Consider the following 25512-nt stretch of genomic DNA (forward strand, 5'->3'; position numbering starts at 1 on the left):
TAGCAAAGACAGAGAAAAAAATACAATCAGTAATAAATACATGTAAACGATGTAAATGTACTAGACAAGTAAAATAGCAAAGAACATTAATGGTATACTGTGAATGGAACATGTTACAACTCGACTAGTTGAAGATACAGATAGCAACAGCAGCAGTAGGAACAGCAGCAGCAGCAGCAATACACATCAATACACACATAGCTTAAAAAGTGAAGGTGAGCCTCTTAAGCCTCTAACACCCTATATACTCAGCTGACTAAGAATTTGACATTCTTTATATTTTATGACATTAACTAGCCTCTTACATATGAACATTAATTACATAGCAACTAGCATACATAATGTAGTAATGTTACATTTCTACTTTGTAGATGCCTGAAATATGTACTGTATATCTATCTATATGACTGCAGTTTTACAACTCTTATGATACATTACATGAAACACATATTAATAAATAAACTGTCAAACCATCCATGGCAATGACTTAATTCGTGGATTGAACAATAACATACATTTTACCACTGAAATCCTATAGACTTCATTGACTGGAGTCCCAGAGGGCAAGGTTGTTAGTATTTCCTTAAACACCAAATTTCTTGGCCGAAAACAGTCGATCTACAAACGCACATCGCCTTGCAAATGTTCGCTCCAGAATAGAGACCCTAGCGTTCGTCAGGTTAAACTATTACTATACATGATCCACAGATCTTTGACTTTTGATCGGAGCTCCGTCTTCTTTACTGTTGTTAAGCTGGTCACCTGAAAAGAGAAACACATTGTTACCTTGCTAAAATAATGGCCTATTTTCTTTTTGTTTTTCAGAAAACACAAAAAACTTCACAAAAACAAACAATATGATATTCTTGAACATTTCACCTAAAAGGTTCATAACAATAGGCCTAGACTATTGACATACAAATAACGCTGTCTGTCAACGAACCGGTGACCTTCTGAATTCCAGACGGCCTCTCTATCCACTAAGGAAATAAATTCCCTCAAGACGAAGACGTTACTGAGATATTGCACTCAGGAGAATAGGAAAGACAGACAGACGGACGAATGGATGAACACACAGACCGACGGATGAAAAAAAAAAAACATTATGCCTCCAGCCACTGCAGAAATGCCTAAATAATAATCTCACCTGCTGCTGTTATTGTTGTGGCCCCCGCTGGCAGCTCCATCTCAGGGGTTGACTGCATAGAAACCCGATTTGTTCCTCTTGGGAGCGTCACCCTGTTGGCAGAAGATTCACACCTCAAACTGTGAGACCGTTCATCATCAAAACGAATTCAACAAAGAACCATAACTGGGTTTTACACTATTGTCTTTTACAGTACTTTCAACATATACAGTTCAATAGATAAAAAGTAATATAGCTGCACACAACCCTTTACTTTACAGTGCCTTTTAACATTTTTGTTGAACAGTATTGCATTGGTATAAAATGGGAATTATAGGCATAACTTTGCCATGCTTACAATGATGAGGGGTGTTTGTCCTGGCGATGGCGTTGGTCTGTTTGGCGCTGGCGAGCGGGGGGAGTATTCTGGCAGAGAGTCCTGAGGAGGCGCTTTTCTCTCGTTATAAATCGGATCCCCAGTATTATCCATGTAGTCACCGTTTGTCCTTACACAGCACCAGCGAATCACCTGGAACATCAAACAATACAATCAATTATTATAAAGGTTCCTCGTCATGAAACTGAACGCAAAGTTCAGTACACCAGGGACAGGTACAGGGACAGGTAAAACACACAACAATGCAAGTGCATACATAATATGATCCTCCACGAAACACACAACAACGTTAGCACAGACATTCTTGTAATACCAGAGCAAGCTGCCTAGGCTAGGGCACAAAATGTGCTTTAGGTCTCACACACCCACACACACACGCACGCACGCACGCACGCACGCACGCACGCACGCACGCACGCACACACACACACACACACACACACACACACACACCGTCTTTTGACCACTCAACCTCTGTACACGCACATTTGTCAAATGGCTTATACAGGTTCTTTGTATGCCAGCTGTGCTAAATGGCACCTCAACTGCCCCAAAGAACTGCTTTTGTTTGTCACGTCAAGTTTTCATTTATTTTGTTATATTTATGTCAAATAATCAAAGTGGGTGTGTTTGATAACTTACCATCATGATGAATATAATGATGAGCAGCAACAGGATGGCAGAAGCAAGCACTAGCAGAGCAATGCCCCATCCAGGTACCCTGTCTGAATGCTCACTGCTTCCACCGTCTGGAGCGACGGCGGTGGTTTCCGTTAAAATGTCGTGGTGAGCATCTGTTGGGCGTCCAATGGGCTGGTTCGCCGTGGGGCTTCCTCCTCCGCTGGTCGTGTGAATGTTACTGCCATTTCTCTTTGAACTTGGCTTGGTGGTTGAAACCAATGTCACGTCACCAAACGAGCCGTTTCTTGGGTTGGACGAAGATATTGGCACTGTAGAGGCATGGTTTGCATGTTTGGATGTAGACTCTGGGGTTGTGGTTGTAGTTTCCGGGGTTGTGGTCGTAGTTGTAGGGTCTCTGGTTGTTGCTGCAGTTTCCCGGGTTGTAGTTGTAGTTGTAGGGTCTGTGGTTGGAGTTGTGGGGTCTAGGGAGACGTTTCTCGGGTTGGAGGAAGATATTGGCACTGAGGTTGTAGTTGTTATGTCCGGGGTTGTGGTTGGATTTTTAGGGTCTGTTGTAATAGTTGTTGTTTCCTGGGTTGTGGTTGTAGCTTTAGGGTCTGTGGTTCTAGTTTCCCAGAGCGTGTTTGTAGTTGGAGGGTCTGGGATTAGAGTTGTAGGGTCTAGGGAGCCATTTCTTGGGTTGGAGGAAGAAACTGGCACTGGGGTTGTGGTTGCAATGTCCAGGGTTGTGGTTGCAATGTTCGGGGTTGTGGTTGGATTTTTAGGTTCCGTTGTTATAGTTGTAGTTTCCTGGGTTATGGTTGTAGTTTTAGGGTCTGTGGTTGTAGTTGTAGGGTCTGTGGTTGTAGTTTCCCAGAGCGTGTTTGTAGTTGGAGGATCTGGGGTTAGAGTTGTAGGGTCTAGGGAGCCGTTTCTTGGGTTGGAGGAAGATACTGGCACTGGGGTTGTGGTTGCAATGTCCAGGGTTGTGGTTCGATTTGTAGGTTCTGTTGTTATAATTGTAGTTTCCTGGGTTGTGGTTGTAGTTTTGGGGTCTGTGGTTGTAGTTTCCCAGAGCATGGTTGTAGTTGGCGGGTCTGGGGTTAGAGTTGTAGGGTCTAGGGAGATGTTTCTTGGGTTGGAGGAAGATACTGACACTGGGGTTGTAGTTGTTATGTCTGGGGTTGTGCTTGGAGTTGTAGGGTCTGTAGTTGGAGTTGTAATTTCCGTGGTTGTAGTTATAGTTGTAGGTGTAGGGGTTGTAGGTGTAGGGGTTGTGGTTGTAGTTTCCATGGTTGTAGTTGTAGGCTCTGTGGTTGTAGTTGTAGGGGTTGTGGTTGTAGTTGTAGGGTCTGTGGTTGTAGTTGCAGGGGTTGTGGTTGTAGTTGTAGGGTCTGTGGTTGTAGTTGTAGGGGTTGTGGTTGTAGTTGTAGGGGTTGTGGTTGTAGTTGTAGGGTCTGTGGTTGTAATTGTAGTTGTAGGGGTTGTAGTTATAGCTTCTGTGGTTGTAGTTGTAGGGGGTGTGGTTGTAGTTGTAGGGGTTGTGGTTGTAGTTGTAGGGGTTGTGGTTGTAGTTGTAGAGGTTGTAGTTATAGCTTCTGTGGTTGTAGTTGTAGGGGTTGTGGTTGTAGTTGTAGGGGTCGTGGTTGTAGTAGTTGAGGTTGTAGTTGTAGGGGTTGTGGTTATGGTGGTAGTTGGAGGAACTGTTGTAGTCGGATGCGCAACTTTTGGTGGTGACGCTTTGAAGAAAAAAAAGATAGATAAGATTATATATGTACAAACTCAATATATTTAAACACACACATATACTTGTGCGTGCGTGTGTGCGCCTGTCTGTCTGTACATACATACATACATACATACATACATACATACATACATACATACATACATACATACATACATACATACATACATACATACATACATACATACATACATACATACATACATACATACATACATACATACATACATACATACATACATACATACCTAAAGGATTGTCACATACGGGTTGAAAAGTGAAGTCTGTTTTTTATTTATTTTTTATTTTCTTGTTAGTTTTGCATGATTTTACAATGAATGATTCTTTTCAAAACATGATATTGTAAGACATGATTTTCAACACTTGATTTTCAACATGATTTTAAACCTTAAACAGAAGAACATGATATATGGCGCAACTCAAAAAATAATCAAAATCCATCTGAACCTAGTCTGGAGTTTTAGAAACTGTCTAACCTAACAAACAAAAAGAAAGATAACAGAACTAGAAAAAGTGCTCCTCGGAGTACAAGTCTCCGCCAGGTCAGGTAGATTATTGTGGCCTCCTGGTGCATGGTGCTATAATAGGCCAATGTGAAAAGGGTGCCATTTCTTCTTAGGCCTTGCACGGCAATCGGACAAATGCTAAATTAGACCTGCTGGTGGCGCTATAACAGGCCAATGTGAAAAGGGTGGCATTTCTTCCTCCTCCATGTGCGTGCAAAATTGCACGTAAATCGCACACTGCGCTCACGATCTGAGGAATTTTGTTCAAAACGGACCTATCCTGCAAACTTTGGAAGCCAATGTTAGCCAAGTAGGATGGAATATGAAATATCGGACACATCCATCTTGATCACATGACTATAGAGATACTGTGTACCGATTTGCGTGATTTTTGGACAGAATCTGAAGCAGTAAGAGCAAAACATGTTTTACAAAACTCAGCCTCCTGGTGGCGCTCTAAAAGGCATATGTGAAAAATGCAGGAAAAATGTTTTTCCTTGGCCTCTAGGGAGTGTGTGTGCAAAGTTTCACGCAGATCGGTGCAGTTATAGCTAAAAACGTGAATCGGCCTGTTATAGCGCCACCATGAGGCTGATTTGAACGTTTTCAAGTGGCATTTCTTCCTGGGCCAAGTGGGAATCTACGTGGAAAAATTCACGAAAATCGCATGCTGCGTTCATGATTTGAGGCATTTTGTTTCGAAATGAACCAATCCTGCAGACTTTGGAAGCCAATTTTAGCCAATCAGGATGGAATATGGAAAATCAGACAGATCCGTGTTGATCACATGGCTATGGAGATACTGTGTACCAATGTGCGTGTTTTTTGGACAAAATCTGTAGGAGTAATATAAAAAAATATCGCTATGACAGGCTGATCTGAAAAATGTGGGGCAGAGGTTCTGCAGTTTTCACAGCGACCGGGTCAACGGTGGCGGAGATGTATGTATGTATGTCTGGCCCACACCAACCCCTGTCAAAAAGACCCTTTTTTTCCCCCTGTGTGTTTGTGTACACATGTGTGTTTGTGCATTGACGCCCGTTAATGCATCAAGTAAGCCTTGCCGAGGCCTGAGGCCCATAGGGCAGGAGCCTATCTCCTGTTTCCTAAGCGTGCGCGAGGCAGCTTGATGTACAAGTACACACCTTGGACATGACGCTAGTATGTCGCAGGGACATACCAATCCAACCCCTGATGCTGAGTGCTAAGCAGGAGGCAATGAGTACCCTTTTTAGAGTCTTTGGTATGCCCCGACCGGGGATCAAAGCCCGACCTCCCAGTCTCAGGGCGAACACTCTAACCACTGGTATTGCATCAAGGAAGGCAATTATGTTTCTACAACTGTCAAATAGGTCTACATGTATTCTAAGATAGAGTCAAAGCCGAAGCTTTATTTTTGTTAGTATTAACCGGTTACCAATTTCTTAACGATTACCGGTTAACGGTTGGCCGTCACTAGCTGCTGCAAATGCATACTTTTCAAGCACACTGTAACAACCAAATAAATGGTTGGTTCTCAACTTATTTAGTTTCAACTTTCAAGAGTGCATTATTTCCTTGAGTGACCCTCAACACAGGATTTAAAGGTTTCATGACATGCTGGTTTTACAAAACATTAAAGTCTTTATCATGGTCCTTCAAACGTGTATTAAACGGGAATGCCACCCCCCAAGCCCCAATCTGTTCGCAGGTTGTGTGGCCCTCGGCTTGGTACCCTAAACATAATTTGGCCCTTGGGGAAAACTAATTGGGGAACCCTTTTGTGTTTGGTGGCCTTAAGTAGGAAACCCCAACCAATCACTGGAAGGGCTGATGATTGGCACCCAGCACTCAGCAGATAGGCAGCACCTGGAATTAACCACATCCACTCAAAGACCCACTCTCTGACACACACACTCTGTCACACTCTGACACTCTTCCACAGACACACTCACACACGTAACACCCCCACCCTTAAAATCAAACATCTCACCTGATGCTTGTTAAATTTACTGGATTTACGAGGTTTACGAGATATCGAGATTTACGCCGATTTACGTTGACAGTACATACATATATACAGTATATACAGTATTTACGGTACATACTGTACATACACTCTCGCATCGCATACATACATACATACACAATATTTTTTACTTACTTTCAGTAAAAGTTAGATTAACCTTCAGCTGGGGGTCTCTGGCGACATTGCCGAGGAATATAGCTTTGACGATGTACTTGTTGATTTGCACTGTGTCAAACCTAATGGTGGCATTTGCTATGACACCAACTGATGCGTATCTGTGAATAATGGGAATGTTACAACAAGGGCAAAGCAAACAGGGTGGGTTACTGAACTGTAAAATAGATTTCCAACATGTACCAGTTTCTTGATTATTCTTAAAAGTATTGCTATGGTGTGTTGAAGAAGTACAGTACCTGAAGGTCATGTATGCAACTCCACCATAGAAGTCATGCGTTGGGCATACCGGCATGCCATCCTCCATCGTCTGACAATCGTACACTTTGTCGAGCTGCAAAATAGAACAAAATGTTATTCACTTTCACATTGTATAACTGCATTGAAAACATATACAGTATAAGTCTTAATCAGAATCCAACAGATGTGTGTAATATGACATATATTTTAGCAAAATCTTCCAGTTGTTGCAGCTCTGTCTGCTGGTGATTTTCTGCCATGCATTTCTATGGTAAAGATGGGCTAGTAGCGTTCCTTTTCCCAGCACCGCGCCTCGTGTTTCAGTGCTCTTGGCATCCAGTGTTTTTTTAGACAGAGCACCCTGGGCACCTCGAGTAGGAAATAATTCAAGTTTTGGAGAGGAGAGAAAAACTCGAACCCCCGTCCCCTTTTCCCTATGCGGAAGATAAAACAATCGACTGAAACAGACTTCAACATAACTGTATGAAAATACTGAATATTGTTAACAAAGTCTTAAACTAGCTGCTGTAGACATGAAATGAATCAAGATTGAGCAACTGCATGGCCTATTTCTCACCTAAAATGCATGTATAGATTGTTCACAGACAAGACGGGTCGAGAGTGTCTATTTCCCCTCCCGGAGTCCCCGCCTGTCAGCTCTCCGGACAGGTTACTATATACAGTAGGCCTAGGTCTGCCTTTATCGAACATACAACTCCACGATGAATGTAGCCAATAGGATATCATTATATTAGATAATAATTAGATTTATTGGCCGCATATCGGTATCGTCTGATATTTGCCTTGTTGACTGCCATCGGCATATCGGCAAAAAAGTCGACATTGGCCGATGGCAGTAGCCGATATTTATCTGTTGTTGGGATATATCAATATTGCGCTGTAGTCTACAAAGGTGAAGATTATTTGTAATGAAGATGCATTTGTTTCCGTGGTACAAAGGGAAACAACAAACTGACGAGAACAAAATAAACAAATATCTGAATCGGTATCGACTATCGGCTTAAAGGTAGGGTAAGTGATTTTCTTTTGTCAAAATAAGTGTTAAATAGCTCTATATTCTGATAGTACTCATTGCTATAGAGTGTTTGTTCAGTAACAGGAGTCTCCATGTCTCTCCAGCTCTTCAATAAACAGAAAATGCATTTTCAGGTCAGGATACCAATTTTATCCAATCAGGATAGAGAACTCAGTCAGGATACAGATTAAACAAGTGACAAATCTGATAAATGGATACTCTCTCCTGATTGGCTGAAATGTTGTCACTTACCAGACAATGTATTTTCTGTTTATTAAAGAGTTGGAGAGACAGGCAGACTCCTGTGACTGAACAAACACTCTATAGCAAGGATTACTATCAGAATATAGTGCTTTAACCTTTTAATACAAAACTTTTTGTTTTAACCAAAAAATATCACTTACCCTATTGGTGATAACTGTTATTTTAAACATCGGAATCGGCCCACATATCGGTGCATCCCTAATAATAATAGGTTTATTATAATGTTCTTGTTGAACTGAAAAAAGACAAGGTGAGGGTATACGTGAAACGTTTAGGGGAAGCATCTCGCTCAGTGCTCTGGACAGAATATCCACAACACAATATACACAAAATATAGAAAAACACTTAATGTGGACATGGTCCCTTACACCAGTGGTTCTCGAGCCTTTTCATGTCGAGGACCCCCAAATTCACATGCATTTGCATTTGGCCACAGACCCCCAAACAAGATGTGTGTTGTTAAAATGTTATTTTCTAAATGCTATTTTCAAGTAACCGATATAACCGTATAGGGTTAAAGTGGTTCATTCATTTTACTGGGGACCCCCTGGAACCCCTTCAAAGACCCCTGGGGGTCCCTGGACCCCACTCTGAGAACCACTGCCTTACACAGTAAAGAGTTACCAATGGAGTTAACCACTTAAGTCCTGTTTTATACCTTTTCGTACAACGCTATCTCAGAAAGAATTGCGAAAATAGCCCATCTCACAACGTGTCTGCATTGATCTGCTATTTTTGCTATTGATATGCTATTTCTACTACTGTGTTTTTGTGGTGGAACATTTCAGGACATTTTTGAAAACTTTTGACAAATGTTTACCCATATCCCTAATTTTGGTTCCCAAAACAGGGTAAACGGTTAAATTAACACTTTTTGAGGTATTTTTACTTTAGTATTTCCAATTTTCTGTACTTCTACTTCTACTCCACTACATCTCAGAGGCTAATATTATACTTTTACTCCACTACAATTATTTGACAACTAGTTACTTTGTAGATTTTGATTTCATTTGAAAACTTGTGAAATGGGACATTCTGCATAAGGAGTACTTTCTACTTTTGGTGCTTTGAGTACATTTTGATACCAATACTTTTGTACTTTTACTCAAGTACATTTAGAATTTTGGACTTTTACTTGTAACAGAGTATTTCTACATTGCAGTATTGATATTTTTACTTAAGTAAAATATGTGAGTACTTTTTCCACCACTGATGGTATGGTTACTGTACCTTACCATTTCACTGACTTCCCTGTACAGTTTCTCAAAGTCTGTTGATGTGGGGTCCAACAGGGAGCTGTTGTAGTGCCTGTTGGTAATCTGCATGGGGATATAGTAGTTTCTCAAGTCTGCCATGTGACGCACTGGCACTGCTGGAAAACTGTAACACACCAACCCTGTGGAGGGAGGGGGGTAGATAGATAGATAGATAGAGAGAGAGAGAGAGAGAGAGAGAGAGAGAGAGAGAAAGAAAGAGAGAGATGATTGATCGATCGATCGATCGACTGACTGACTGACTGACTGCTGACTATGAGATTCAATTCAAAGAGGCCTCACAGGTAGTTTGTGGTACTATCTGTGTAGGCCCTATAAAGAGAAGGTGCATTCGCCATCTGTTTTGAATAAGAGGTGTCATGTTTTGCAATTAATTGAACTTACATAAACTATTTATGTTATTAAGGCTTTGTGAGTTCCATTTAAAATAAAGTTTGACCATGACAGAGGCGCGCCGACTCAGCAGACCTTGAGGCCGAGGAGTCGCGCCCGAGCGCCTCAAGGCGCGAGTGCCCGCGACGACCGGCCGATGGTCTGCTAGTCGACTCAGCGCCGTCCGAGTTATGTACCGATAAGCACAGAATCGTAAATAATATTGGTGGGGACTGTGTTTGCCCCACTGACTGTGTAATTAAACTTACATAGACTATTTCTGTTTTAAAGGTTTGTGATTTCTGTTTGACTGTGCAGGGCAGAGGCGTCAATTCTCTGACTGACTGACTGACTGACTGACTGACTGACTGACTGACTGACTGACTGACTGACCAATCGATTGATCGATTGATTGATTTATTGATTTAATTGATTTAATTGATTTATTGATATAATCAATCATAGGGTTTCCTTACGGTGTACAACTGTGATGCAAATCAGCTACCATCAGCTCAAACAAAAATACCTGTAATAACTGTCAACCTCTTTATTTACAAAGCACCCAGGATTCTTTGAATCCGAGATGTGTTGTAAGCTTGTTCCAGTGTTGTATGACACCTCAAACAGAACCTATTCCTGTATAGTGCTGCAACTACTGGTTAATCTACCGATTTCTTTCTCGATTAATCAATATGACATTATACTGTATATTTTATATGTTAAAGAAAGGAACCACACCACGGTGTAAAGAAATTGGCTGCAGTCCAAAATAAATGATGCAAGACAGTGGCTTAGTCATGCATTCTCTTCTATTTTAAGCCTAAAATAAAAGAGAATGCATAACTGAGCCAGTGTCTTGCATCATATATTTTGGAATTCAGACATTTTTTCCACCTCGGTGTGGTTCCTTTCTTAGTCATTACTGTGGCTGAGCACCCACTGCTTAGGAGAGCATCCAGAGGAAGCGCACCTGTTCCTTATATACAGTGTGTATATATATAAATATATATAAATATATATAAATATATATATATATATATATATATATATATATATATATATATATATATATATATATATATATATATATATATATATATATATATATATATATATGAATCAATATGAACATTTCTGAATAGATTTAGATCGACTAAAAAGTCTGAGTAACAACTTAAACCTTTGACAGGGGTCCCCCTGGACTCTATACTTGGTCGGCTCTTTTATTCCCTCTATCAAAAAAATGATGTTTTTTTTCCACCTCTCATACCAAATGTGTTGTAGCCTACAACCGTAACACCCTTTTTTCTCATAAAATCACAATAAAAACGTATTCCAAACAAAGTATCATTCAGTAATATGTCAAATGCATCATTTTGACACGCAGGTTAAAGGAAATCAGGAAAATTAAAGCCTTTTAAAAGACAATCTTATTCAAGCCTTCTCGACACATTTACAGAGTGGGTACGTTTTAACAAGCGTGTGCTCAATGTGAGGAAAACAGTGTTTGTGTTGGACATTGCATGTTTCTCACTTGAGCAAGAAAACTATTGGATCTTCATGTATGTTACGTAGAGTTTAACATTTTTCCAAAGAAGTATTATAAATCAAGTAGCCCAAGCACTTTTACAAAGTCAGATGTCTTACTGCGTAGGGGAAATGCAGGGGAAGGTGAAATAAAGAGGCTGCAGATAGGCTACCACATAAATGATAGAATAAAGCAGCTAGAATTGTATTAAAGGTAGGGTAAGTTATTTACTTTCGTTGAAATAAGTGTTCTATATTCTGATTGTACTCATTACTATAGAGTGTTTGTTCAGTAAAAGGAGTCTCCCATGTCTCTCCAGCTCTTTATTAAACAGAAAATGCAATCTCCAGTGCTCTCTCCTGATTGGCTTAAACTTTGTCACCTACCTGAAAATGTACTATATTCTGTTTACTAAAGAGCTGGAGAGACTCCTGTGACCAAACAAACTCTCTGTAGCAATGATTACTATCAGAATATAGTACTTCAACCTTTTTGACAAAACCCTACCTTTAAAGTGCCCACATATACAATTCATAGGTCTACACTTAATTTATTTTACTAAATTCAAACGATGAAGAGGCCAAAATTGATCAATTCGAGGTTTCACTTGGTGAGGAGAAGACATTCCTTAAACACCAGAACTGCACAGAAATCTGATTATGTTATTCCACATTTTAAACTTGTAACATCGAGCAACAACTTAACATAAGTTACCTGCAACTATACACATTTTATCCAAATTTCTTAAGAAAAAGGTTATAATTATTTTAAATGGGCATTGGGCCGAATTGTGTGACATTTTATTTTTATTTTATTTCTATTTTTTTTTTCTATTTTGTCTTTTACATTTTAAATATTTGTTTTACTTAAAATGTTATTGGCACATTGTATTTGTGTCTACTATATTCCACTGCGATAAGTTTGTTTTGATTGATATTTTTATGTTCATGTTTTCATTCAGGACTCTTGGGAGAGTTGCCATTGGCTAAACGAGATCCAAATAAAGTCAAAGTCAAAGCCATTACAATGTATCATTATTGCTTTGAACCTACTATGTGTAAGTATGCCTATCCAATTGCTGTCTACAGGGTAGGAATTTCAGGGAGGCCACGAAGGCCATGGCCGTCGTTGCCCCTCAATTTGGTCGAGTGCCCCTTAAAAAATGACATGCCCTGAGGCCACAGTGGCCTTAATGCCCCAGCTGACTGTACCACTTTCTCCTCTGTCTCTTTCTTGTCAATATGTAGACACCAGTGTCTCTTTCTTGTCATGTGTAGACGCCAGTGTCTTTTGTTGAGATTCTGAATTCTTAACTCCCATGAGTCCCCATCATTAAACCAATCCAGTAACTTTGATTGGTGCAGGGCTGAGCATGGATCAGATTGTAAATACCATATTTTTTATAATTTTATTTCACTGCAGATAGTCTACATATTACATTTTAAATCATCCTTAACCCTTAAAATTCAATTAATTATTTCAATGGACTAAAGTCTTGTTTTATTTGATGGCCTTCCTGCCCTGGCATGTGGCCTTTGTGCCCTCAAAAAATGGACAACACCAAAGGCCAAGTGGCCTTGCCCTTAAAATGACAAGATTCCAGGCCTGGCTGTCCATATGTATTTGTTAGCTTACTTCATCTGTTCAAGCAAACCATCCAATGCCAGAAACCCTGTTACAAAACAAAGAAGAATATGCACAATTATCTTACCTGAAAAAACTGAAATCAACAAGCATGTGAGCAGTGATGGTGCCATGTTGATGAGAGGTGTGCAGAATCACACTTGGCTAAAGGCTAAATACAGCCCCTTGGCAGATGTATATGTGATGTTATTTGACTAGTTTATCCTAGAGGAGATCGCATAGCGTTCCATCTCAAGGGTTTTATCCATGGGCATCATGGGCAGGTCCTACAATAAACACACCTCTGTTTTATTAACTTGTGATTCACTGATTACTGATTAGAAAGGCATGTTTGATTAATGTGCAGCCTACTGTATTTACTTTGGTTATTAACAGAGTTTGTGAGTAAACAACGTCAATGCATTATCACCTGATCTATAATAAAAGTACGTCCGGACAAGCCTACGCAGTGCAGTCAAAGTGTAAACATTGGCCTATAATGATCAATTTTTACACCAAACAATTGACTTGTACTGTATATGCCAGTGTGTCAAAACAACATATTTAGGTGATAACTAATGCAACTGAGGCAAAAACTTCTCTACTTACTGAAAATATTATATTATAAATATTATTGGGAGGTTGTCTATTGTGGAGAATATTTTAACACTGAAGACATTCATTCATATTTTAACACACAGGGATCACACTTTTTTCAGTGACTACTGGAATATGTAGCAGAAGCAATTACCATATCCACATAATTTGTGGCGATTGAATGTGTATTTATTGTAGGCCTAGTAGAGGTTTGGGCCGCACATAGAGTTACAGACCGGATCTCCCATTTATGCCTATCTGGGCATAATATGCCCATATAGAGCATCGCAGTTCCCCGCCCCTTCCGGGTTCCACCGCAAAATACTCAATGCATTTTTCCCATTGACATTTCCAAAAATATTTATATCAATTAATTTAAGCCTAGAATCAAGCCATCCAGGGTCCTGGTGAATCATGACCATAAAACGTTTGATTCTGTGATTATTTTTTTTTGAAAACGGCAAAACAAAGGGTATTTATTAAATATAGTATATCATATAATTAAATATAAAATATCCCATTAGCCATTTTTAATATAGGATGTGGTTGTCACTGAAAAGGTCTATTCTGTCCTATTTAATAGAATAGTATATAGAATAGTTTATTCTTGGAAGTATAGTAGTACATAGGCTATTATGCGCTATGCATTTTCATTTAATTTAATGCAATATCATTTAATAACATACTAATGTAAAGTATTAGATAATGTTATGTCAATGTGTCATGTATTCTGTGTAAGTGGAAATGATTAAGCTAAAACAATATATATATATATATATATATATATATATATATATATATATATATATATATATATATATATATATATATATATATATATATATAATTATTAATATCAAATAAAATACAGGGAAACATGCCAGGGGAGGGAGGGGGGAGCCCTAGCATGGGCTTCGCATAACGTTTATGCCGGACTTCGCATGACGTGTGTGCAGAGCTATGAGCTGGGAGAGGAGAGGAGAGGAGAGGAGAGGAGAGGAGAGGAGGAGGGGAGTGAGAGGAGGGGTGAGGAGGAGGGGAGGGGAGGGGAGTGGGAGGGGAGAGGAGGAGAGGATGGGAGGGGATGGGGAGGGGAGGGGAAACATTAAACATCTAGATGTGAGGGCCACGATATGGGACATTCATCCCCATAGCCCATTCCATTTGGTGTGCCATCATTAAATGATGTTTCCATTATTTAGTGTTATGATTTATGAAGATATTTGTGCTATTCCTGGGTTGGTTTGGTTGGTTCTGTTCTAATTTGTTCCTTTAATGCTTATAGTTTTACTGTCTTCCATGGTCCTACTGTATAAAACGACAAATGCACTTTTTTCTGTGTTTTGTCAATAAAGAAATATAAGAACAAAAGACAAAACGTCCAGTTCACTGCACAAAACTGACTTTATTATGCGGTCCTTGTCGCCCTCATGTGGACAATTCGAATATTACACGTGAGGTGCTTGGCTTTACTACAATTATACAATTTCATTCCAATTACGTTTTTTTTTGACCGAATATTATTACAGTTTGTGTTATTTCTCACACGTTTCCATAGATATCTCCTCAATTGAGGATAATACATCAAATTATGTTTTTTTCAGTAACTAAGTACATTTACTCACGTACTGTACTTAAGTACAATTTTGAGGTATTTTTAACTTTACTGGAGTATTTCCAATTTTCAGTACTTTTACTTCTACTCCCCTACATCTCAGAGGCAATTAAATATTATACTTTTACTCCATTACAAGACAGGCAACTTTAGTTACTAGTTAGGGCGCGCTCCCACCAAGAGTTGGCTGGCCGCTGTTTGCAGAATCTGCCAATGCATTGTCAATGCAAATGCGTTGATTCACGCAAGAGCAGATTTTTCCGCTAGTCGTGCAGACCTTGCGTTTATCTGCTCTCCGCGACTAAGCATAAAACTGCTGGAGGCAGGTGCTGATTTTCTCCCTCTGTCCAATCGGGTGAGTCGAAGGCGGACCGTCTCAAGACTCAGGAAGCAACATGGTGCTCAAGGCAGCAGGCTGTGCGGGCTACAGGGACGGTCCTGAAAGTGAGTGACAGGCACGTCACTCCCGTTTTTTAGGTGGGAGCGCGCCCACCAAGAGTTGGCTGGCCGCTGTTAAACGCAGGTTGTGCGCGGCCACAGTTTTTTGCAGCCAGCGGATTCTAAAAAACGGGAGTGTCGCGCCTGTCACTCACTTTCAGGACCCTCCCCGTAGCCCGCACTGCCCACTGCCTGCTGCCTTGAGCACCATGTTGCTTCCTGAGTCTTGAGACGGTCCGCCTTCGACTCACCCGATTGGACAGAGGGAGAAAATCAGCGCCTGCCTCCAGCAGTTTTATGCTTAGTCGCGGAGAGCAGATAAACGCAAGGTCTGCGCGAGAGGCGAATAAATCTGCTCTCGCGTGAATCAACGCATTTGCATTGACAATGCATTGGCACATTCTGCAAACAGCGGCCAGCCAACTCTTGGTGGGAGCGCGCCCTTACTCAGTATACATTTTGGCCATTTGAAAAGAGCAGATCTTCAAGATCTGCTATTTTCAAAAGATTTATGCATTTTATACATTTGAAAACTTGTGAAATGAGTACATAATGAGTACTTTCTACTTTTAGTACTTTAAGTACATTTTGATACCAGTACTTTTTCCACCATCAAAATATATAAATTGTAATGCATTGCAATGCATTTGATTTGATGCCTAAATGGTAACACATTGCAATGCAATGTTGGATACATTGTAATACATTTGTGATACCTGTATGTACAACGTGTTTAAATCAAATGTATGCATTGCAATTACAATGCACTGCCAGATGGAGTGTCTATTCTGAGCTTGTAGATCGGCTCATTTCAAATGGCTCAAAGTCAGTACATAGGGCTGAAGTGGCTAATGTATGTTTTGTAATAATCAAAATTTAAGTAATTCTTTAAAGTTTTCAAATAATTGTAGAGAACTAAAAGTGCAATATTTGCCTCCGAGATGTGGAGTAGAATTACAAGTATTGAAAAATAAACACACCCAAGTAAAAATTCCCGAAAAGTGTACTGAAGTACAGTACTTGAGTAAATGTACTTATGTTTCCACCACTGAATGTACTGTACTGGAGAGATTTGAGATAACACAATAAACTGATTTCAAAATACATCATTATTGTATGTTCTGTAGTTGTGTTGCTGTTAAAATAAGGGTTAAACACTCTATGGTAATGATTATCAGAATATAGAGCTTTAACATTTTCACAAAAAAATATCAAATTGGCACTATAGGCCCGGAAACACAATACCAGACTACGCCACCCTGGGCGTGTCACCCAGAGAATACCATATAACGCACAATATACATTCAATACCCAACAACAGGTTTATTAAAGGAGAGGAGCAGAGACGTGCGTTTCCAGTACAAAAATATAGTTCTTTCATTTAGGCTCAGGGCAGACATTTCAGTACTTTAATCATTTAAAATTGTTAAGGGAAGGCATGTTAGGTTCCTGAGTTTATCAGATTAGATTTTTTTAATCAAAAGGACTACAAAATATCAGCAACACAGTTCAAATTGCTTTAGTCACTATAGTCCAATATTACCAGTGCCCTAAAGCCAGGGGTTGCCAGTGTAGTCCACTGTCACACACAGTAGGAAGGCAGTGAGTGAGGGATATGAGGGGAAATCTGAAAAGGGTTTCACCACCACCAAAAGAGCACACTCACTCTAGCACAACACTGCAAGACACAACACATGGTTAAAATGCACACAAGACCATATTATTCACTCAAACAGCCTTAAAGCATGCAGGCACAGCAAACGGTTACATTGCCAAACCCCAGAGACAAGCCTACACCCCCACGTGAGACCAACCACCTGTAAGACTATGGCCCACCTGGACTATAACTGGCAAGGAAGTAATTTGATTTAACTGAGCCCTCTTGAACACACAATGACCTTGGTTTGCAAAATGAATATAAACAAAATAACCTAATCATGAGAATAATAAGACAAAAACAGCAGGGGCACAGAACTCCTACTCAGATTAAGAGAGCCACACAAGGCAATGAGGCCATGCCGTCATCAGCGCTCCTCTGGTCCATGAAGCAGCACGCCACCGAACCAACCGGAGCTGAACAGCACCACTTGCGAGTCCGCATGCGAGGCTTTGACGTGAAAGAGGCCACGCAGTCAGCTCCCCCTGGCTGGTCCACGAGGCAGCACACCACTGAACCATCAGGAGCTAAAGTAACAGCAGCTCCGCATGAGAGTCCGCATACGAGGCTACAGGCCTAAGACAGGTGGGAGGGAAAAAGCAGCCTATCCCACCGTCAGATGCCTGCGAGATTAAGGAACACTCAGATTTTGCCTAGACAAATTTACATTCACAATAACACAGGTGAAGACCATACATACTGCATACCGTCAATGACACTCTTGCACCTTCGACCCAACACACCACCAGTCAAACATAAGCAAGCTACTCTGATGGCTGGGTGGGCTCTATTTTATTCAGCCAGGTGTCTCAGCTGTCCTGAATATGTGATTAGGGGGCGTTGCATGACTAAGCTGAGCTCAACCCACTACACATGTACAACAGAGTGTGTAAGAAGATGAACAAACCTGGACACTAGGGGGCATCACTGCAGAACACATTTCCCTTAGGTTTAGCCTATAATAAAGATTACTGACTGAGCTGTTTTTACATTAATTTACCAGTCACAAATGAAGGCATTAGTTTTGTCATTAACCTTATTCTGCCAGACTAAAACTCAGACATTTTCTATATTTGAAGAAGGGGTTCCTAGTTTTACATTGTTAAGTGGAAAATTGAAATACTCAAGTATAAGAAAACATACCTCACAATTGCACTTATACAGTACATGACCAAATGTAGTTCGTTATTTTCTGCCACTGGTTTTATATAGGGAGGGTGTCGTGATGTAGATTTAGTATTTGAGTATTATACACCACAAAGCCACAGTGCTTCATAGCCAAGCTTTAGAGTAAAGCTACTCTTAGTGTTTGTGGAAACAATGGACCGCGGAACCAGGGAGGAGTGACATCAAAACGTTTCACTTCATGAGTATAATGGAAAATGAAAACTAGTCACCTTTACTTAATACCTATTATTACAGTGGCATTTAACCAAGTCCAAGCCACTATTGTCCAAGCCCCATTATGGTGCGACAATACTGAGCAAGCAGCCCTGTTCAGAACTGCACACGCAAGTCTTTCAATGAACACTGTATTGTGGCTTGATATAACAAATCCACCGCTTTATCTAAATCTAAATCTATTATGTAAATGACAAAGATAAATCATGAATGAGCCAGTGCTGAGGTGTGTTATACTACAATAGCATTCAATAACTCCAGGCTACTGTCCAGTGTGTTATTTGAACTGTTAACAGTTATTAATCGTTCCTCTACAAACAGAAGACATGACAGAAAGGGTCAAAGAATGGAGTGGACAAATTAAGAGCTTTTGAAGGGCCTGTGCACAATACAAGGTGTAACCAAATATCATTAGAAGAATCAGTGTATCCAAAGCAAACACACGCACACACACACACACACACACACACACACACACACACACACACACACACACACACACACACACACACACACACACACACACATACAGATTGGAAAGTGAAGTCTGGTTTTTATTGACTGTTTCTTTACTTGTTAGTTTTGCATGATTTTACTGAATGATTCTTTTCAAAACATGATTTTGAAGACATGATTTTCGACAATTGATTTTCAAAATGATTTTCAACCTTAAACAGAAGAACATGATATATGGCGACGCAACTCAAAAAATATTCAAAATCTATCTGAACCTACTCTGGAGTTTTAGAAACTGTCTAACGAACAAACAAAAAGAAAGATAACAGAATGAGTTCTATGCTAACTGCACTAACCTAATATGTCCAAAAGTTTACGGTTACAAAAAGCTGGCGCCCATACATCATATAGCAAAAGAATCAAGCTCATCAAAAACTAGTTACAATCTTATCAACCATTAACTATGTGCCTTCAGAAATACTTGCACCAGCCAGCCTAATGAAGGTTTGAACACACATAAGTAAGGTTGGCAAATGATATAAACAGTACAAAACAATAGCATGGCAAGCGAGCAGGGGAGAGGGTACAGCACTACTGTATTAACACATCAGGTGCCAGCATTTTTTCATAACAACTTACGTTGGGTGCCAGCATTCTCCCCATTGACTGCGCTTTGCTGTTTAAAGCTCTAGACTCCACGAGGAGCAAATCCATGTAAAAAAAAACATCCATTCATGTTGCGCGATGACCCTGGCTACAGCCTGGAACGATAACATTTCACTCGCGAGTTACAATGGGGGGGGATCGCGCATCGCGCATGACCGGTTTTCCCCACCGGAAACAGATTCGGAGATATAGGTGTTTTAAAGAAGGAAATAGACAGGAAGTGGATGGCAGCCATGTTTTTTTTTTCCGGTGATCTATCTGGCCTATCCTTCTCAAGATCACAATGGGTACTCCCAGAGCTGCTCTAGCCCCGCCCGTGTGGAGAAAAACGAAAAAAACAAAAAGACATATTTCACGGTCTGGACCGTGTTCGGCACCGGACCGCTACTCTGCGCAAACACGGTTCAGACCGTGTTTGGCACCCGATGTGTTAAGTAGTCCTACTGCCGAAGTCCTTCAGGGTTCCCCAATAGGCGGCCCGTGGCACATTTGCGGTCCACGAGGGGCAACTGTCCGGCCCACAACAAACCCTGTCAAAAAAGAAAAAGGAAAAAAAGTTTTTTTGTTGTTTTGTTTTGTTTTTGTTTGTTTTTTTGCTAGTGAAAATTACAGGTATGGTGTGTGTGATATGAAATGTGAGCTTACCATAATCACAGTCATCCTTAATCATCCCACTGAGCATTTTTCGGGCTATTAGACGTCTAAAATACGTCTAAGGTCTAGGCTAAAACCGGGTTATAATTGGTCTAAAAGTGAAAGTTTTTTCAACGTCTATTCTTAGCCTAGACGTTGATTAGCTGTTTTTTAAGCGTCTATATATAGACCGTCTATATCATAGCCGTTGAAATGACGTCTATAATATAGACGGTCTATATATAGACGCTTAAAAAACAGCTAATCAACGTCTAGGCTAAGAAAAGACGTTGAAAAAACTTTCACTTTTAGACCAATTATAACCCAGTTTTAGACGGAGGTCTAATAGACGACTATGGCTCAGTGGGATATTCCATCATATTCAAGGGCTTTTGGAGAGTAATGAGACAGGATCCAGTTACTTTTAGAGCACTGCAGAGGGGAGGTGTGTGTGTGTGTGTGTGTGTGTGTGTGTGTGTGCGTGCGTGCGTGCGTGCGTGCGTGCGTGCGTGCGTGCGTGCGTGCGTGCGTGCGTGCGTGCGTGCGTGCGTGCGCGTGCGTGCGTGCGTGCGTTCAGCTGATGCTCGTTGATGCTCCTTAATGCATCAAGGAAGGCAATTATGTTTCTGCAACTGTCAAATAGGTCTACATCTATTCGAAGATAGCGTCAAAGCTTTTGTTTTGCATCCGTTCGTTTTTTTACGGTTAACCATTAACCGTTAGTATTTCTTAACAATTAGCGGTTAACGGTTGGCCGTCACTAGCTGCTGCAAATGCATACTTTTCAAGCACACTGTAACAACCAAATAAATGGTTGGTTCTCAACTTCTTTAGTTTCAACTTTTAACACAGGATTTAAATGTTTCATGACATGCTGGTTTTACAAAACATGAAAGTCTTTATCATGGTCCTTGAAACGTATATTAAACGGGAATGCCGCTCCCCAAGGCCCAGTCTGTTCGCAGGTTGTGTGGCCCTCGGCTTGGTACCCTAGACATAATTTGGCCCTTGGGGAAAACTAATTGGGGGACGCTTATAGGTGTTTGGTGGCCTTTATAGCAAGCCCAACCAATCACTGGAAGGGCTGATGATTGGCACCCATCACTCAGCAGATAGGCAGCACCTGGAATTAACCACATCCACTCACAGACCCACTCTCTGACACACACACACTCTGTCACACTCTGACACTCTTCCACAGACACACTCACACACGTAACACCCCACCCTTAAAATCAAACATCTCACCTGATGCTTGTTAAATTTACTGGATTTACGAGGTTTACGAGATATCGAGATTTACGCCGATTTACGTTGACAGTACATACATATATACAGTACAGTATTTACGGTACATACATACACTCTCGCATTGCATACATACATACATAAACAACATTTTTACTTACTTTCAGTAAAAGTTAGATTAACCTTCAGCTGGGGGTCTCTGGCGACATTGCCGAGGAATATAGCTTTGACGATGTACTTGTTGATTAGCACTGCGTCAAACCTAATGGTGGCATTCGCTATGACACCAACTGATGCGTATCTGTGAATAATGGGAATGTTACAACAAGGGCGAAGCAAACAGGGTGGGTTACTGAACTGTAAAATAGATTTCCAACATGTACCAGTTTCTTGATTATTCTTAAAAGTATTGCTATGGTGTGTTGAAGAAGTACAGTACCTGAAGGTCATGTATGCAACTCCACCATAGAGGTCATGCGTTGGGCATACCGGCATGCCATCCTCCATCGTCTGACAATCGTACACTTTGTCGAGCTGCAAAATAGAACAAAATGTTATTCACTTTCACATTGTATAACTGCATTGAAAACATACAGTATTAGTCTTAATCAGAATCCAACAGATGTGTGTAATATGACGTATATTTTAGCAGAAACGGACTTCAACATAGCTGTAGGAAACTACTGAATATTGTTAACAAAGTCTTAAACTAGCAGCTGTAGATATGAAATTAATCAAGATTGAGCAAGTGCATGACCTATTTCTCACCTAAAATGCATGTATAGATTGTTCACAGACAAGACAGGTCGAGAGTGTCTATTTCCCCTCCCCGCCTGTCAGCTCTCCAGACAGGTTATGTTAATAAACAGTAGGTCGGCGTTTATCGAACATACAACTCCACGAGGAAAGTAGCAAATAGGATATCATTATATTAGATAATAATTAGATACATCGGCCACACATCGGTATCGACTGATATTTGCCTTGTTGACTGCCATCGGCATATCGGCAAAAAAGTCACCATTGACCGATGGCAGTAACCAATATTTATCTGTTGTTGGAATACATAAATTTTGCTCTGTAGTCTATATCAAGCCGAAGATTCTTTGTGAAGATGCATTTGGGAAGTGCATGTATAGCGCTCTGGACAGAATATCCACAGCACAATATAAACAAAATTATAGAAAAACACTTAATGTGGACATGGTCCCTTACACCAGTGGTTCTCAAGCCTTTTCATCTCGAGGACCCCCAAATGTATATACATTTGGCCGCAGACCTCCATCTGAAAATATTTTGTTCCAAGGATGTGTGTTGACGTGTGTTGTTAAAATGCTATTTTCTAAATGCTATTTTCAAGTGTATATAGGGTTAAAGTGGTTCATTCATTTTACTGGGGACCCCGTGGAACCCCTTCAAAGACCCCTGGGGGTCCCCAGACCCCACTTTGAGAACCACTGCCTTTCTCAGTAAAGAGTTCCCAATGGAGTTAACCACTTAAATCCTGTTTTATACCTTTTTGTACAACAAGAAATTCGAAAATAGCCCATCTCACAACGTGTCTGCATTTATCTGTTATTTTTGCTACTGATATGCTATTTTTACTTACTGTGTTTTTGTGGTGGAACATTTCAGGAAGTGTTTGAAAACTTTTGGCAAATGTTTACCCATATCCCTAATTTTGGTTCCCAAAACAGCGACACCAGGTTGTAAGCGGTTAAATGAAAAAAGTTTGAGGTATTTTTACTTAACTGGAGTATTTCCAATTTTCTGTACTTTTACTTCTACTCCACTACATCTCAGAGGCTAATATTTGTATATAATATAATATTTACTTTTTACTCCACTTCAATTATTTGACAACTTTAGTTACTAGTTACTTAGACTTTAGATTTTGATTATAATTACAAAACATACAGTAACCACTTCAGCCCTATTTCGGTCATTTGAAAATAGCCGATCTACAAGCTCACAACATTGTGAGCTTGTAGATCTGCTATTTTCAAAAGTTTTTATGTATTTTATATTTGAAAACTTGTGAAATGGGACGTTCTGCATAATGATTACTTTCTACTTTTGGTGCTTTAAGTACATTTTGATACTAATACTTTTGTACTTTTACTGAAGTACATTTTTAATTTCTGACTTTTACTTGTAACAGAGTAATACTTCATTGCAGTATTGATACTTTTACTTAAGTAAAATATGTGAGTACCTTTCCCACCACTGACGGTATCGTTACTGTACCTTACCAGTTCACTGACTTCCCCGTACAGTTTCTCAAAGTCTGTTGATGTGGGGTCCAACAGGGAGCTGCAGTAGACCCTGTTGATAATCTGCATGGGGACGTAGTGTCCACATACAATTCATAGGTCTACACTTAATTTATTTTACTAAATTGAAATGATGAAGAGGCCAAAATTGATCAATTCGAGGTTTCACTTGGTGAGGAGACATTCCTTACAGAACTGCACAGAAATCTGATTATGTTATTCCACATTTTAAACGTATAACTTATAAAACTTAAATTAACAACAACTTAACATAAGTTACCTGCAACTCTACACATTTTATCCAAAAGTGATTTTAAGAAAAAGGTTACAATTATTTTAAATGGGTATTGGGCTTAATTGTGTGATATTTTATTTTTATTTTATTTCTATTTTAATCTTTGGCTTTTACATTTTAAATATTTGTTTTGCTTAAAATGTTATTGGCACATTGTATTTGTGTCTACTATATTCCACTGCGTTAAGTTTGTTTTGATTGATATTTTTATGTTCATGTTTTAATTCAGGACTCTTGGAAGAGTTGCCATTGGCTAAACGAGATCCAAATAAAGTCAAAGTCAAAGCCATTACAATGTATCATTATTGCTTTGAACCTACTATGTGTAAGTATGTGAATATCCAATTTCTGTCTACAGGGTAGGAATTTCAGGGAGGCCACGACGGCCATGGCCCCTCAATTTGGTCGAGTGCCCCTTAAAAAATGACATGCCCTGAGGCCACAGTGGCCTTAATGCCCCAGCTGACTGTACCACTTTCTCCTCTGTCTCTTTCTTGTCAATATGTAGACCCCAGTGTCTCTTTCTTGTCATGTAGACACCAGTGTCTTTTGTTGAGATTCTGAATTCTTAACTCCCATGAGTCCCCATCTTTAAACCAATCCAGTAACTTTGATTGGTGCAGGGCTGAGCATGGATCAGATTGTAAATACCATATTTTTTATAATTTTATTTCACTGCAGATAGTCTACATTTTAAATCATCCTTAACCCTTAAAATTCAATTGATTATTTCAATAGACTAAAGTCTTTTATTTGATGGCCTTCCTGCCCTGGCATGTGGCCTTTGTGCCATCAAAAAATGGACAACACCAAAGGCCAATTGGCCTTGCCCCTAAAATGACAAGATTCCAGGCCTGGCTGTCTATATGTATTTGTTAGCTTACTTCATCTGTTCAAGCAAACCATCCAATGCCAGAAACCCTGTTACAAAACAAAGAAGAATATGCACAATTATCTTACCTGAAAAAACTGAAATCAATAAGCATGTGAGCAGTGATGGTGCCATGTTGATGAGAGGTGTGCAGAATCACACTTGGCTAAAGGCTAAATACAGCCCCTTGGCAGATGTATATGTGATGTTATTTGACTAGTTTATCCTAGAGGAGATGCATAGCGTTCCATCTCAAGGGTTTTATCCATGGGCATCATGGGCAGGTCCTATAATAAACACACCTCTGTTTTATTAACTTGTGATTCACTGATTACTGATTAGAAAGGCGTGTTTGATTAATGTGCAGCTTACTGTATTTACTCTGGTTATTAAAAGAGTTTGTGAGAAAACAACGTCAATGCATT

General features: G+C 40.0%; 2 protein-coding genes across 2 annotated transcripts; both read right to left on the reverse strand.

Moving 5' to 3' along the window:
- Window positions 1–25298, reverse strand: LOC308094971 (uncharacterized protein). Its single transcript, XM_080441804.1, has 8 exons — window positions 25177–25298; window positions 9376–9536; window positions 6840–6934; window positions 6562–6701; window positions 2166–3883; window positions 1485–1655; window positions 1148–1239; window positions 1–762 (listed from the first exon to the last, which is right to left on the reverse strand). The coding sequence occupies exons 1-7, from the start codon at window positions 25220–25222 to the stop codon at window positions 1189–1191; spliced, it is 2382 nt and encodes a 793-aa protein (XP_080297930.1). The 5' UTR covers window positions 25223–25298; the 3' UTR covers window positions 1–762; window positions 1148–1188.
- Window positions 20224–23995, reverse strand: LOC308094858 (uncharacterized protein; the record flags this gene model as incomplete). Its single annotated transcript, XM_080441683.1, has 4 exons — window positions 23901–23995; window positions 22088–22182; window positions 21810–21949; window positions 20224–20297 (listed from the first exon to the last, which is right to left on the reverse strand). The coding sequence occupies exons 1-4, from the start codon at window positions 23988–23990 to the stop codon at window positions 20224–20226; spliced, it is 399 nt and encodes a 132-aa protein (XP_080297809.1). The 5' UTR covers window positions 23991–23995.
- Window positions 25299–25512: the final 214 nt, after the last annotated feature.

This window comes from Gymnoscopelus braueri, assembly GCF_963280865.1.
Source record: "Gymnoscopelus braueri genome assembly, chromosome: 11".
Lineage (NCBI taxonomy): Eukaryota > Metazoa > Chordata > Actinopteri > Myctophiformes > Myctophidae > Gymnoscopelus > Gymnoscopelus braueri.